The sequence below is a fragment of the Pleuronectes platessa genome, chromosome 23 (assembly GCF_947347685.1).
Source record: "Pleuronectes platessa chromosome 23, fPlePla1.1, whole genome shotgun sequence".
NCBI lineage: Eukaryota > Metazoa > Chordata > Actinopteri > Pleuronectiformes > Pleuronectidae > Pleuronectes > Pleuronectes platessa.
The window spans coordinates 13,248,928-13,265,876 of record NC_070648.1 but is presented as its reverse complement, the minus strand read 5'-3'; the positions used below and the strand labels follow the sequence as shown (position 1 = coordinate 13,265,876).

The following is a 16,949-nucleotide window of genomic DNA, read 5'->3' as shown; positions in this document are numbered from 1 at the left end:
TGCACATACACACCATAGACACACACACACACACAGCAGACAAAGAGGTGATATAACAATAGTTAAAAAAGCTGAAAAATACTTAGCAGGCATTCGGCTACAATAAACAATTTAAATGGATTCTCCATTATTGTTTTTATGGATATGGTATGTATTTATTCAAGACTTAAACTTTTTTTTATATTATGCATACTTTTTCCCGCTGTTTACCGGTTTAAAAAAACAGCATAATTACAAATTTTGGTTTTATATCTTTGGTTGTAGGATTTGATTTCTCACACTTTGCTCAACTCGAGCAGATTTACTAATTTCGGCTGCAATGATCAAGTTCCTCCACTGGACCAGTTAGGTGACATGTAGTCGAGGGTTTCCCATGATTCCTCAGGTCTCACCAGTTGAAGTCTTTCTCTGTGCATTGACAGGGTTTGGTGATGAGAGCAGAGGTGTAGCTCTTTCCCTTGATGCAGAACGCGGTGTCCTTCCTCTTCCTGAAACTTCGCTCCTGGCCCATAATGCACTTTTCTCCCTGTGAGCAGACATTGAGATGTTAAAAACGATTTTCAGATCAGCAGTGTAATCCTGTGTGTGTGAGAGTGTGTGTGTTTGTGTTACCTGCAGGTCTGTGAGCTGCCAGGAGTCATAGTCAGACTCTGTACACTGACGGGGGAAAGACTGCCTGAAGTCCACTTTGACCAGCTCCCAGTCCGACCTGTAGCTGATGTGGCCAAACACGCTGCAAACACACAGAAACACCACAGATGCAAAGTGAAAACGCAATTTAATTTGGTAATACTTCACATGTGGATATGTTATCCCCCATTCATGCACCCACCAGGAAACAGCTGGCAGACCCTTCCCTCTCCTCTCCACTAGAGGATGGTGTTTTACAGCAGAACGCAGGTGATGAATACCGTCCCTGTCAGCTGGATCATTTTTTGAAGCAGACTGATGTGACACAAGTCATCGACTCTGACATATGTTGCTCTGCAGCTGGCAGCCGCGTTCACCTTGTTAACAACATTAGTGTGACTAATGTTGTCTTTGCTGGCGTCATTTAAGGGAAGTGATGGACGTCTCACACAAGCTGCTGTTCCAGCCTCTCATCCGTTTACCTGTGTTGTTTCTCTCGTCGATCCGGGGCTCTGTCCTTTACCTCTAGTGTCTTCATTAGAAGTCTGCGTATTTCTGTGTCCTTTTCAGGCACTCTTATTAACCCACTTCACTCACACTACAAAAAGTTTTGGTCCCAGTGCCAAAATGAACTGTGGTGCCCTGTTGACCCTCCCTGTTCTTCTGCTGTGCTTTAGAGTGGGTATTTTAGCTCAAAGTTACTGGGAAGAGATTAGCTCAAAGTTACTTGGAACCAGTTAAGACATAGTGAAGCTGTGTTTATCGAATTGTATTTTAGTTCAGTTTAGTTTATTTTGAATATTTTTAAAAGGTATTTCTTTGCTTAAAACCACAAAATAGACATCAGCATCATTGTAGTTGTAAAAACAAAAACACAACATAAATATTCAGTAATTTAAATTAACATAGATTAATATTTCATTTTCTGTTCGAAAATAAGTAAGAAGGAGCAACATGCTTTTCGTGTCCTACTAAATCCTTAAAGAACAATTAGAAATATAACTTCACTCTCTCCCAGTGCCCTACATTACAACACTAATCACTTCTCCTAAATTGGTTAAACTTCCTAATTTTGCTTTTCGATAAAATCCTTATAACATGACTACAATAATCAGTACAGGTTACATCATACAGCAGTTGTCACTAGGCGTGAATCAGACAAAGAACATTCATTCGTGAAATGTACTGAGAGAACATGTTGCTGTTGAGGAATATATTCGAAATTATTACCTCTTGTACATTTGAGTGAGAGCTAAAGCTTCAGATGTCAGATGTGAGCACATGAAACCAAAACAATCTGCATGGCTGGACAACTTTTGACACTTCACAGCCTCCATATCCCAGTCAAAGGGCTCTAAATATAGATACAATATTAGTATTCCACTGTCCGCTCATACATCTGCTCTAGATTTGCTCTTGCAAATTCATCGACTCTATTGCGTTGTAAGTGTGTGTCAGCTCTAGTTTATTTGTAACGTTTTTTTTTTAAAGTTTTGAATAGCCACTCCAGAGCTGTAAGAGCTCTATTAGTGGACAAACAACACTGTAATCAGCTGAGTGAAAAGAAATCAACACTCATTAACATTGTGAAAAGTGCTGCTCCTTTAGTTCCTCTCATTAAAATACACACAGCTGAGGAGGAGAAAACATTTCCAAGGATGTGTTTGCAAGCCAGGAGAGCTTCGCTGCTGAATGAACTCAAAGGCAGGGATTCCTTTGAAGACATATAATACATTTTTTGAAAGTATGCTGCACATTGTGCAAGGAGGGAAATGGTTTGTCAGGAGCACAACGATCTGATGCTATGGTCTCACAGCAGCATGTGCAGGACAAGCCCATTGAGAGTCTGTCCCGTCTCTGACATTTGACCAGCTGTCATTTATATGAGCGTTGGACGATACCGGCTCTCCTACCTGTCCTTGGTGCTCAGTCACTGCTCAAAGACTTCATTATGGGATGGAAGGCCGCGCCGTCAAAATCGAAACTCTGTGGCGAGGAAAAAGACCTTGGCTAATCTGTCAACACATGAGCTGCCCTCAACGCCCCTCTGAGGCGGCCGACCCTATCTCGCTGGAGCCAGATGGGCAATATATATATTTATAAATGTACCTATATATATGTGACTATGTGTGTGTCAAGCCAGGCAGTGTGTCTGACACATGGCAGAGGAGTTGGAAAGTTCAAGTCTCTCTCCCCCTTGCGTTAGACTGTATATGTGTGTATTTGTGTGTGTGTGACCATCTCTTTGCCCTTCCCAGCAGATTACAGCTGGGAGCCGGCCTTATCTCAGGTCCATGGCTTCCTGAGATGATGCGACAAGTCTCACTCCAGCTAACCTACTGATGTAGAGATTGGGTAAAGACAGAACCTCTTCAGATTTGAACTCTTGAGGCCTGGATCAACAGTTTTGGGTCTGACTCTGCCAATATTTTTAGAATTTTGGAAGAAACAAGAGGATTGTTATTATGTAAAGTGGCAGTATTCAAATATCTGTAACTCAGCTCCTCTGGCTATGTTCAGACTTCAACAACCTCAGCTGTACTTCAGGTCATCTACATACTGAGTGGCTCAAAGCAAAGCCAACAATGATAGAGCTCAGGATAGGTTTAGATTCTTTTTAGAGCCCAGACTGAACTCTGAAGTGATACCTTACTGCTCTTTTTCTTGGCAAAAATTAAGCTGAAACAAGTCTTCTGCCAAAGCTGAGTGGGTATCTTTGTCCCAGTAGTCACGCGCAAGTTTATTTATTTACCCATAATCCTCTGCCACAGCTCTGGAAGGAAACATGAAAGAGATTCAAACTGAAACCTGAACTTTGGAACCCACTCTCTTTTGCAAAAAAAAAAAAGATGAGGATGAAATGGTGGACGAGAAATTATTACAGCAGTTACTGATTCTTTTAAGGTTCATGTGAGTAATACATTGTGAGTATTGTATCAGTTCAATATTTTCACTGGATTAAAATGGTAAATAGTCTGTATTTTTGCCATTCACCAATTCACATAACTTTCATACAGTGCAGCACTTCCTCGATCATTCATCACTCACATACTTCTGTGTATCTTGCCCAAGACATTTCGGCATGTGGATCAAAGGAAATGTCTGACTGTCTTGTTTGTGGACAACACGCTCTACCTCCTGAGCCGGAGCTGCCCATGTTGAACGGACAGGCAACATGACAGTGCTAAGAGCCGAGCTGCACATGTGACTCAAAAATGTCCATTTGTACAACAGGTGCATTCATACTTTAAGGATCAGAGCTCATTGAAACTGTCTGGGCCAACTCTTGCTCATTTCTATTAAGTATAAAATCAATCTAACAACCAGCATCTATCTGATCATTCGAGAAATCTCTGTTTGTGGCTTAATATTATCCGCTTCCCACTTGGCTTGTATATTGTTGAGAGCTAACGGGTCGACTGTGCCATATTTGTTGGATTTGAACAGAGACTACATTCAATATTAATAAACTTTGAATAAGCAGGCGACAAGTTTCAGAAAGAAAGTGGCCAGCAGCCCATTTCAAACAGGCAGGATTAGAACGGGCGGTGCACTTCTTGTAATCAAAGTGTGTGAAACTGTCAGATCTGAGTGTTAATAACAGAACATGTACAAGTCCAATGTACTGGTCTGAGCCTGGTGGAGCCTGACAAAGAGCTCAGGAGAGAGACAAACAGACACTGTGAGCCAGAGCAGAACCACAGAAATAAAATGTCACGAGAGGAGAACAGCCAGACAGGGAGGGAGGGCAGAGGGCACGCACAGGCCGGCTCTCCCATCAACCTCTGCTGCAATGGCAATCAAACCCTCAAGAGGTGAAGAGAGAAGACGGCTTTGCAGGAAATCAGGAGGGAGAGCGGCTGGTGTTAACGCCTCGAAATTGGGCCCCCAACTCCAACAGATTGAGAGGGAATTGTTGTGATGGGAGAGAAACTTGAGCTTTCTTGAGTATAGTGTTCCACGAGGCAGGGCTGCCCCATCTCTCCCTCTCCGACAACATAAGAACCAAGCTGAGAGTGGGTGCAGGGTTAAACTATAGGTGTGTAGGAGTTGCCAAGATTCTTCTTCCATAGAGACTTCTTCACCCAGTATATTATAATTTACACTTGAACTTGGATTGAAGCTCTAATTTGGATGCTTTTCGACCAATTTTCAATCAACTAAAGACATAGACTTTAATTGTATTATTCCATCAGCAGCCCTGTAATCAAACATTATCTCCTGCTGCAATCAAGATTTCACTCACGTCATAACCAGGGTCTCGTCTCCTGGCTCGCTCAGGAGTCCGTCAACGAACACAGAGGTGCTGGTGAAGTTGTGAACGGTCCACGTCTGTCCTTCATCGATACTGAACCTGCGGATAAAGAGGAGGCGTTCACTATCAACAACACTCGAACACAGATATCGATGAATCTCTACCTAAAAGAACAGGCTTTTTGAACAATGCTACGTTGCAAAAAACACTAAATCCCTCCTGGTTTCCAATGTTTGTCATTTTTAAATTAGACTTTAGCTCATTTTTTTTATGTTCATTAATTTTCCATTTCCATTAATGTTTTACAAGCGGGAGACTTCAAAATGAACATTACACTGCAATGGAAAGATATAAATCTTTGGTGGTAAATCTGCTTGTTATGTAAATAAATGTAAATGCCATAAGATTAGGATTGGGTATAGTTTGGACTTTTTCCGATTTCGATGCCTCAACTTTTTCTAAAAAGAAAGAAAGAAAACGCACTAAATGACGGTCAACAACAAGAACAGCTTTTTATTGCTTAGACAAATTGGAAGTTGAAATCTACCAAGTGCAGTTTACAGTGGCAGCAGAGCTGAGTAAATATGGCTGCCTGATGGTGAGCGATCGATGTGGAAGCAGCGTGTGGCTCTCGGACTGCATGTGGTAATGATGTGCTAACAAGGGCTACAATGTGATAATGAGCAGGTAAACATGTAGTTACACAGAAACAGAGGGGAGATACAGAGCTACCCAAGTCTCCATTGTGTAAAGGCCTCAGCATGCTTCAAATAAAGTGTTTGTCATGTTGGCTTGTCACGTTGTTTTGAAATCTACTTTCTGACGCCAGCATCAGGAGGTTGCTGCCTCCCACTGTTTTTGTTTTGGCCAGGTGTGAAATTTGGTAGGTTTCGAATTTCTCTCAAGCTCTTCTCTTTTGTTATACAACTTCAAGTTCAAGAAGCTTTCGTTAAAAGACTGACTGTAGTTTTCTTGCTAACATATCAAGACTACAAAGACACTGTGAAGGACTGAAACCCAGAAGCCAATTCATGCTCTGGACTCTCACTGGCCGAGACCCAGGGGAACCCCCATAGGTAAGAGATAGATAGATAGATAGATAGATAGATAGATAGATAGAATCCTTTAATAGTCACACAGTGGGGAAATTTGAGGGTTTACAACAGCAGCGCAGGTAGAGTGCAACAAGAGCAAAAGAAAGAGCAAAACAACATAGTAAGAAACAAAAACAACAATGAGCAAAAAAAAAAGTAAATAGTAAATAAGTAAATAAATTGTAAATAATAGAACAATTAAATAATTAAATAATTAAATAAAATAATTAATTGCACAAATTGTGTTGTGTGTTCAATGGGATCACAGCTGGTTGTACAGTCTGACAGCAGCAGGAAGGAAGGACCTGCGGTACCTCTCCCTCACACACCGGGGGTGAATCAGCCGGTGGCTGAAGGAGCTGTTTAGAGCTGCCAGGGTGTCCCGCATGGGGTGGGAGGAGTTGTCCATCAGGGAGGATAGCTTAGCAACCATCCTCCTGTCTCCTACCACCTCCACCGTATCCAGTGGACACCCCGGCACACTGCTGGCCTTCCTGATGAGCTTGTTAAGTCTCTTCCTGTCGGCTGTCGAGATGCTGCTGCCCCAGCAGGCCACTCCAAAGAAGATGGCTGATGCCACCACCGAGTCGAAGAAGGTCCTCAGGAGTGCTCCCTGCACACCAAAAGACCTCAGACTCCTCAGCAGATAGAGTCTGCTCTGTCCCTTCTTGTAGATAGCCTGTGTGTGATCAGTCCAGTCCAGATTATTGTTCAGGTGAACACCCAGGTACTTATAAGATCTCACGATGTCAATGTCCGTTCCCTGGATGTTCACTGGTGTCGGAGGAGAGTGTTTACTCCGGTGGAAGTCCACCACTAGCTCCTTGGTTTTTCCAGAGTTGATCTGGAGGCAGTTCCGCTGGCACCATCTTATGAAGTCCTGGTTCAGTTCTCTGTACTCCCTGTCATCACCGGCGGAAATGAGGCCGACGATTGCAGAGTCGTCAGAGTACTTTTGCAGGTGGCAGTTAGTGGAGTTGTATGAGAAGTCCGAGGTGTAGATGGTGAAGAGGAATGGAGCTAGAACGGTTCCTTGTGGGGCCCCGGTGCTGCAGGACACCAGGTCAGACTCACACCCCCGTATCCGCACATACTGTGGACGGTTGGTGAGATAGTCCAGGATCCATGTGGTGAGGTGGTGGTCCACTCCGGTCTGATCCAGCTTATCCCTCAGAAGTAGAGGCTGGATGCTGTTGAAGGCACTGGAGAAATCAAAGAACATGATCCTCACAGTGCTTCCAGCCTTTTCCAGGTGAGAAAGGCATCTGTGTAGCAGGTAGATGACAGCGTCATCCACCCCGATGCCAGACTGGTAGGCGAACTGGAGCGGGTCCAAAGATGATCTCACCAGGGGGCGGAGATGTACAAGGACCAGCCTCTCTAGCGTCTTCATCAGGTGGGATGTTAACGCCACCGGTCTGAAGCTGCTGAAGTCCTTGGGTCGCGGGGTCTTTGGGACTGGCACCACGCAGGAAGTTTTCCACAGCTGTGGTACTCTCCCCAGCCTCAAGATAAGAGGTGATAAGATGTGGATGCCTATGTGCCTTTTACTGCAGGAGCCCCTTCAGGATTCTATCTGTGACTTTGGTTGGTAAGAGCGGTCGTCCTATAACCAGAAGGTCGGCGGTTCGATCCCAGTCTTCCACATTCCAAATAGCTTAGTTTCCTTGGGCAAGACAATGAACCCTATATTGCCCACTTCTCATAGAGGAAATTGTAGATGCGTTGTATGAATGTTTGTGTGAAGGGGTAAATGTGGTCATCAAGAATATAGAAAAGCTCTACATAAATACAGACCATTTTAAGCAAATTGAAGCCTCAAGTGTCTATACCGATTAAAATCACATCAAATAAGATTTTTTTTATCTTGAGCAGGGTTTTAAATCCTTAAGTCATCAGCTGGACATCTACAGCCTTCCACATGCTGATTTCCTCAGTCACCTATCCAATTATATCTCATTTCCTCTGGCTAATACCCGAGGAATTATTAGAAATGGATGGAGCGCTAACCTTGTAATCAAATAGATTAGTGGCCCAAACTTATAATTATGCACCATGCCACACACCCGTATTTAATCCATTCATTCCAGTGGTGTGAAGAAACCTGAAACAAGACTTTTTCTTCGTGGAGCTAATCATAAATCAAAAATGTACATAACACAATCCTGTCCAGCCGGCGTGTTACGGTGGCATCTCATTTCTCAGACTGCTAGCTTTTTATAATTAAGTGATATGAATGCCTTGTGTGAGTCTGAGCTGACGAGGGGAGCTGGGGACCGATCTAAACTAATCCGAGTCAGGGTGTGTGTGTGTGTGTGTGCGTGTAAATTCCCAGTTTTCACATTTTCAAGTGGCTGTGAACGAGGCATTGCTTTGAAGCACACAGTTGGAGATATCCTGCCTCATGGGAGCACAGTTTAATTATTTCAGAGAGTCAGAGGCACTGAAGAAGAGTAGCCAGTCTTTCAAGGATGCGTAGAGATTTTCTGAAGGGTCTCACTGCGGACGGCTTGACTTGAAGGAGCATTTTAGGTCAGCGAGTGTTCCTAACAGAGACAAGTACTGACTCCTCCAAACTGCTCTCTTTCATCTTGACAGGTCAAGCTCTGTCTTTGTATCTCTTTCTCTGTCCTTCTAACTCGTTAATGCTTCTTTTGCCTCTGCTTCTTACTGTCGGGGAGATATAACACGTAAGTCGTAGGACTGGATATAGAGTTCAACAGTCTGTTTCCAGACGTCATTTTCTGGAGATAGATTTTGATTATCAACCGTAATATTTTTACTGTCCAGTATAGACGTAACACAAACGAGATTGTGAAACAATGTTATATGTCCCTGTAGAAGCTACAAGCTACAAGTCCATATGATAGCAACTTCCTTTGCTATATACATACATACAAAATTGAAACTACAACATTGTATGGGTAATTACAGAAAAGAAAAATGCTGGAAGTCTGACAGTGATTGTTCCTAATGGTTTATGGCATGGGTAGTTCCCACACTCTTAAATTAATCATGTACACAGTCTTGTACCTTTGCCCAAATTTGTGTTTCCATTAATATTTTGGTGATCAGCCTGGTTCAAGGCCTTGAACCCTTTTAATAAGGATTTTCTAAAACGACAATGGAAAATAAAAGGAATGGGAATTTTGTTGTCAGAACCAGAGCTGTTCCTAAAGGGGGCGGTCGCAGTTATGTTCTGTTGGCACGGATGTCCTGATTTCAATTTTGATTCACAAAGTCCACTATCGATTAATATGATTCAGTTCAAAATTATTCTTAATAATGGAAAACCAGTATCGATACAATAAAGAATACGCTCAAATAAATACCTTTCAGGAATAACTACAGCCGAATCAAATAAATCGTTTTGTTGCCACACAATGTTAAAACTGGTGACTTTTCCAGCAGTGGTTGCAGTTCAAAAATGATGACCATCATGGTTGGATCATTCAGTTGGGGTCAAGAATTCGTCTCCTTTCTGTGTGTCATATACATTAAACCCTTGGATACCCCCTGGATTGCTGTGTAGCAATTTAATTAAGCACACACTGATTTAAGACACTTTGCCACTGTGGGTCTCTCAAGCAGAACAATAACAAAATGCAGCATTTGGTGATGTTGTATGTGTGACGATGTGACATTTAATCAGGAATCTAATCCAATTAATGAGGGGGAGCGAGGGAAGGGAGGGGCTCCTGATGTTCAGCTTTTTCTCTGATATCTTAAGACCCAGTTATCCAGTTGACTTAAATTCTTTAAATATACAGTTTAAACCACTAAGATCTATTGTACAATTGTAAAAATGGTTCTTAAAACTAGATTAAAAGTCTTTTATGTATCCTTGATTAATATGCAAGTGGATATGAAGCAAACTTTAGCTAATTAAAATAATGATTTCCTCTTGGTTTGAAAATTGCTAGTAATATTTGGGATAATGTTAATACTGAATATATGTAACGTATGTGTTGTGTTTCGACATTTTAATGCACAAAAGTGACATATTATACAGCTCGATTATACCAGATAATGTATTCAAGTTGTGAATATTCTTGTTTTCCCACATAGGGCTAATGAAATAACCACAAAGACGTGCCACTCAGTGAGGTTTTGTGGGCCCCTCAAGCTGCGGGGGCCCCAGGGCAGCTTCCAATTCTGCTGTGGTTAAAGCCTTAAAACTTAAAACCCAATAATCTCTTACAGATCTGAAGGAGACACGATGGAGCTCCAACGATGATGTTATTCATCACCTTCTACAAAAGTACGAGGTGTAACAGGATGCCGCCAAAACCATGAAGATGCTGTTTCACAGTCGAGTCGAGTAAGCCAGCTAAACAGAAGCATATAAAGCGAGACATGAGCAAAACACTGGCGTTATATTGCTGATCCATGATCAGCTTCTTGGCTTCAGAACGATGCACATGTGAATTGTGTTTCTCTGATGTACAACACTCGCTCTCTATTAACGAAGCCGCAGAGTGAGAGAGAAATATCATGGGGGTCATGAACCTCCAGCGAGCGGAGAGTTTCTGTGTCTAGGACAAAGACACAGACAAGAGTTTTGAGAGCCGGAAATCTCAGCAACTAATGAGGTGATAACATTACAGTCATTTTGTGTAATGGAGTGGGGAAATTTTTTTTTGCACATTCCTCGACTAAGCTTTCTTACAAAACACTTTTTCTCGTGCTTTCACAGCTCTATCCGAGATGTTTTTCCGCAGCATTGCCGCAGCCTTTTGGGGTTATTGATTTAGCCTGAGGCATGAGGGAGAGAAAAATGTGAAGTGCGACACTCCACGAGCTTTCTCTGAGAGACAGATGAGGACCCATCGAAAAGGTCATTTGATTTAGGTCTGTGATAAATGCTTTTCTGAGTACTCCCTTATCTATGCTTTCTGATTATTTCATCTTTATTTATTAAGGTCGATGAGATAACATCTCACTGACATTGAAGCTGTCTGCATGAGCTGCGGGAGAGAGGAGGGTGATCTTAAATGATTTTGAAGGGTATGGTGCCGATCTTTTCACCACTGTGAAAATATAGAAAATGTCTCAGTAAACTGAATTGGTAAGTTTTTTCTTTATTATGGTGAAGATAACCCTTTAATTATGATCCAGTGGCTACTTATGGATGATCCACTTCCAGAATAAATTAAATCCATCCCATCACTGATATTTGTGACAAAAACAATGATTTAAATAAACATTCAGTAATATAATATAGTGTTTCCAGACTGCGGCGGCCCACCATATTCTAATTTATTCTCATAATAAAACAAGCTTACTCTACTCAAAATAGTGATCACTAATTTGTTGTTTGGCTCTATTGCTGGATAGTATCGGATATTGATGATCACCCATATAATTTTCACCATCTAACGTAGACTTGGGATTGTGAAATCGTGTTATCCACATGATAACACTGGGTTCAAGGAACGATGTGTTTTATTCACAATTTCAAGGAGAAGAACTACACTACCCAGAAGCCTCAGGTGTAAAAGCGACATCTCTGATCGGTGGAGCTTGCTGTTACCATGGAAATGTTAACCACAGCTACGATTGGCCACTAGAATTTCCACTGTATGAAATGCTACGTACATACATAAAAGATTATTCTTCTTGGCTTTAAATTAAAAAGGAGAGTACTGGAAGCCATTGGAAAGGGATATTTTGCCATGGCTTATGGGATGTGTAGTTCCTTTAATATTAAAAAAAATATTTTTTAAATAAAATGTTTATGGGCTTGATGCATTATGTAGCTTGTCGGCCTGAAAATTTATTTTATTTTTACTTCTTGAACAGGAGCTGTTACTATATGCTGCGTACCCCCCCCACGTGCCGTCATCCGTTAAGTTTTAACCGTCCAAGCAGACAGTCAGACCTCACACGTCAAGCTGCAGTTGTGTGCAATGCATTTATCTTTCTCTTGCCATATCTCATCTCACTTTTCAACCTGAGTACCTGTGACTCAGAATCTATTGTGCATGAGAGTGATGTTTGTGCACCCCCACTAATGTCAGAGATTGAATGAGTTATGTGGGAAACACTGTAACGACGTATGCTTAAAGTCTGTGTTATTTCTATGGACATGAGATTGATCTTACTTGAGTATCTTGAGGGGAATAGAAGTGTCCTTGATGGCAACAATGACTCCACCGTGGTCCATGTACAGGATGTGATGCTCCTCCTCAAACACCTTCACAAAAGATATTATTGGGGGTAAAGTGGAAACAATGTTACGAAAACAATCATTTTCTTATGTTTGTCTTTATATGAAAAGCTAAAAATTAAAAACTTGGGTAGAGGAAAACCTTTTTTGAGTAGAGTTAGTGAAGGGGGGGAGAAGAGGGAGGAGGAGGGACAGAGGGTAGAAATAAAACAAAGATTTGAGGGAGGACATAATGTACCTGTCTCCATGTCTTCCCACAGTCTGAAGTGACGTACATCTCTTCCTTATACTCGACTAACTTGGAGCCAAGGTTACCTGAAGGCAAGATGGAGAATTGGAAGTTCCCTCAGGCAGAAAGGCTCATACGAGGTATCAACAACAGAGAGCACAGAGACTGAGGAGACTAGACAGTGAAACATCCAATAAAGAGGATGTCAGATTGGCAGAGAATTAAACCTTAGAACCTTTTTAATGCTTTCATTTGCTTTTTAACAATTTACCAGATGGAAGGAAGTGGGCCCTGGGGAACCGTATAAATAAAAAAAGTATTACATAGTGGAAAAGACAGGTTTGCTGAGCCCGATCAAAGGCTGCCATGAAAGTGAAACATTATAGATGAAGGAGGAATTTTTAACTAGTTTTTTTTAGGGGACTCATGTGAAGAAGAACAGACTACGTCCAAGAAAATAAAAAGTTGAATGCTCTTAATCATTACTTTTGACATTTATTGACTGATCATACTTTCATCTTAAATCCTAAATTTGACTCAACGCTAATGTTCTGATCATGAAACTTAGTACTCACTGACCTAGCTTAAAACAATACGTTTTCACATGTTACCCACACAGCACGACACATTCCCTTGAAATATCCCAACCACTAATCAAATAAGCTGCTTTAGACATGCACCGAACTCTGAATAATCTCCCGACATATTCCGAAGGGGCTGTGCATACGTCATCGCGTGGACATTCCTCCAGAATTCATGTCTGAAAATGGCTTTAATGTTTCTGTTATTAAAGTTTTATAACACTGTTTTTTTTAGGTTGTGTAAATGAGCTCCAGAACTGTACCACAGGCAGATAACCTACTTATTCTTTCTCCGTTTTCAGGACCTGTGGGTTTGTTTTCTTTTTCTTTTGATTCCTGCGTGAAACGTCCACACACACACCCACAGAGTGAAGTATTCAATAAATACAATTGCATTTGGTTCAATGAACCTGTCTGTGTGCTTGAGTGCTCGGCATAGAGCAGGGAGCGAGGAATAGTGTCGTTGAGGCTCCTCTCTGGGTAAGTGGAGGTTTGTCTCTGTGGCACTTTTTAGCTCAGCCATGCGGACTGTTTGTACACAACAGAGATTTATCATAAGGACGACAGCAGAAAACATCAACACAAACCGACACACAAAGACACATGGGCATATACTGTACATATAATAAACAAACATACATGCAGTATTAAAGGGCCACGGTTGTGTTTAATTTGTACATTCAAATACATTAATTTACCATGTGAAATTACTGTATATTGGAAGTTCTTTTTTCATCTTTATTCAAGAGCGTGGTCTTTCAGTTGGAGAGCAGTACTCATTGATTTCAGATCCAGATTCTGTAATACATTCCCTCAAAACCCTGTGTGAGTGGATTTGTTTTTTCTGCTGTTTGATTTTATTTTGCAACAAGTCGTTAAAATTTCTCCCAACCAGTAAATGCCAGGTTTAGGGATGATGAATGAAATTGCGGTGAAAAAATGAAACAGGACGGTGTCCATCTTTATACACAGCCTACGGATCAAACAGTTTTTAAATGAGTACAATGTTTAAAGTGGAGACTCACCGGCTCCCATGATGAGACCTGGAGCAGAGTCTTTGGTGTGGACTGTCCCAGACACGTAGGGGTTGTCGGCCCAGCGCAGGTGCAGATGGAGTTGACACTCGGGCTGCAGAGCGGAGAGACACAGATAGAATCTGATGTGAGGATCATAGCGTCATTCATCCACAGCGTATATCCAGGACATTCGAGAATCTCCACTATAAAGCAAGAAGGAAGCTTTGGTCTCTTGAGTGAGATGAAAGGTGAAGTGAACCTGCTCCGTCATGTGTGATGACTCTTACCACACAGATACCTGATAATCTGACTGCTAATACAGCTTCGGTGTGGGGGCTCTCAGCTCTGTTGATCAGACATTTAATGGGAGCTAATTCATTTCAAATGAGAGAAGCAGTCATGAGATCCACGAATGCAAATATTTGCCAGGAGCAGAGCTGCTCAGACCAACACTGACCCGCAACAAGTGTGCTGTACTTTGTGCTGGTGACTAGACAATGTCATTTTTTTTATGTTTCTGTGTTTAAACGTCTGTGGTTTGGAGTTTAGTTCTACTCCCTCGTGTCTGATTTCTTCTTAATGTGTTGCTGTTCATGGATCTGTTTCTTTCTCATCAGAGCTGTCTTCATTCACTGCTGATCTCCTTGTTGCTGCTAAGCTTTCCACTGCTTTTATTGTGAGGCGGCTACAGAGCATGCAACATATAAAGAGTTAGCCGGGCTTCATTTGCAGTGAAGTAAGTCAATTGTAACCAGAATTTGATTTGACTGAAGAGAAAATCTGCAGCCTAGTTATCTGACGTATTAACAAAACGATCTCAGAGTTTTATTATTTAACTTTTTTGACATTATTGATCCAGGAATGGAACTTACATCTCAATGAACAGCAGTAATAAAGCAAACGTATAACATTTTTGTCACCAACTATTTGTTAGGTGTGAATTATTTAGCCTTTGAGAAATCATTAGACCAATGGTTATTACCAACTCATTAGGTCACTAAATTTGGCCACACCCACAAAAGTTTGATAGCGAATCATACAAATATAAAAATCACACATGTGGGCCGTGGTAGGAGTTGGTATGTATTTACCAATATTTGTGATAATTGTTAGAAAGGAGCGTATGAAATAGGTATTAATGTATTTGTTAACAAGTGTAACTCCTTGTGTTGACAATCATGGGATGAGATGATTAGAAAACAGCTGTTATTCCATAAATGTTGTCTTCACGTGAGAGGTTACAGAGCATCAATAAACACTTAGCATTATAAACCAGGAATGTGATGTTGGGGAGATTAAAGTAAAGAGGTCCAACGTGACGCAGGAAAGGTTATTTTACATCTTTAACCTTTTACCCTAAATAGAATACACTTGTGTGCCCTGGTAAATGCTGAACCTTTTCCACAGTGACATTGCACCACAGTGAAAATGTCAGAGTTTAACTCAAACACAGGAAATATATTGCGTAGTAGCGTACGTGAAGCAGACCCTGATATTCAAGGCTGCACCTGAAACACACAGAAATGTGCTCTTTCTGTACATCCTGTCTTCACCTCTCTCTATTCAACAAGAGTGTCGATGTGTTCCAATGTGTTTTTCTCAAGGGTTGGCGGCTCGAATCAACTCCACTCCTCAAGTGTTCACAGTAACGGGCGTCTCGCTTCACGGGGAACGCTCAATACCCGTTTGGCTTTTGAAGTCTAAACAGTTCATTCTGTTGCTTTTCAGCATCAAATTAAAAGCAGATTGCAGGTATTTATCTCACACCACACCTTATTCACACAATATGATGAACTACTGCTGTTCTTTCATTAGGTCAATACTCTCAGCCAGTCTCCGGCGAGGTAATGGATACGGCTGCCAGTGTTAGCGTGATACAGTGACACATTAGATAGCAAATCTTTTGCCTGGCTTTGTCTGGGCCCGCTGATTTGTGATGTCGGCAGGTGACGGGTGGGATAGCAGTGTGTGAACGACGTTTTTTTTTCATCATTATGTTGAGGTAAAGATGAAGCTAAAGGGAATAAGAGATCAATGCCTGCTTGTGTGTGTGTGTAGCAATCGCAAACACATGTGGCGCAGATATTCTGATCTTTACGTCTTCTTTTAAATCGTTCAGCCAACTGGAGTGATGGTTTCAATAAAGGATCGGACCCCCCAACCCCCCCACCACCTCCTCTATATCTGACTGTGAGGTGTGATGTGGAGATATCAGACTGTGGGTGACTGCAGGTGAATGCCAGGCTGGCATCTCGTCCTTCCTTCTCTGACTCCAGGTTCACAATCCTGGTTCCAACCACATGGTGGACAGCTCTATCCATTTTGACTGGCAGCTGCATCACAGTGTGCACATACAGCATTTGGACCTAGGTAGTATAGTGAGCTAGTGGTAGAGAAAATATAGTGTATTATATATGTTATATTGAGGTAACAGAGAAAGTTTGACACTTACTGCTTTGCAGCTGACCGGCTTTCCATTCATGTCAGTGGTAGGTGGGGCCAGGGGTTCCCAGCTTCGTCCTTTGTTATAGGTGATGAGGGTCGTCACTTTGCCATTGCTCTTCTGATTGGCCAGAAAGACCCCTTTGATTCCACGCACCTGGGAAACAAAGTGAATTTATATCAGCAGGGGCGAACCTCACAAAGTATTTACTGAACAGCTCCCACGTCGGCAACATGGCGGAGTTGTAATAGCGCGGCAAATTATTAAATAAGTACAGCATCAGTCTGGAGGTAAAGTCATTCAGGTGGAGCAGCAGGTCCCAAGGTGGCAGAGTGAATGTGCACCCTGATTATGACTGATTCCTTTACCACTTAATTTAATATTGGGTCTCATCATGGGTGCCAGTGAGTCTCCACTTTAAAAAATGTTATCAACGTTATCTCACACTGATATGACATTTTTCAGACGAACAAATCAGGTGATAATCTATTTTGTGCGAGACCTGCCTCTCAGCGAAAAACTTCTCTCTCTG

General features: G+C 41.8%; 1 protein-coding gene across 1 annotated transcript in view; it reads right to left on the bottom strand.

Moving 5' to 3' along the window:
- Nucleotides 1-16,949, bottom strand: part of sorcs2 (sortilin-related VPS10 domain containing receptor 2) — a 276,763-nt gene that overhangs the window by 8,409 nt on the left and 251,405 nt on the right. Inside the window, exons 10-16 of the mRNA XM_053416413.1 lie at nt 16,427-16,573; nt 13,984-14,086; nt 12,387-12,463; nt 12,084-12,175; nt 4,877-4,984; nt 613-733; nt 393-526 (exon numbers count right to left, since the gene is read on the bottom strand). Of these exons, the coding sequence (XP_053272388.1) occupies nt 393-526; nt 613-733; nt 4,877-4,984; nt 12,084-12,175; nt 12,387-12,463; nt 13,984-14,086; nt 16,427-16,573 (782 nt within the window). The remainder of the gene's footprint in view (nt 1-392; nt 527-612; nt 734-4,876; nt 4,985-12,083; nt 12,176-12,386; nt 12,464-13,983; nt 14,087-16,426; nt 16,574-16,949) is intronic.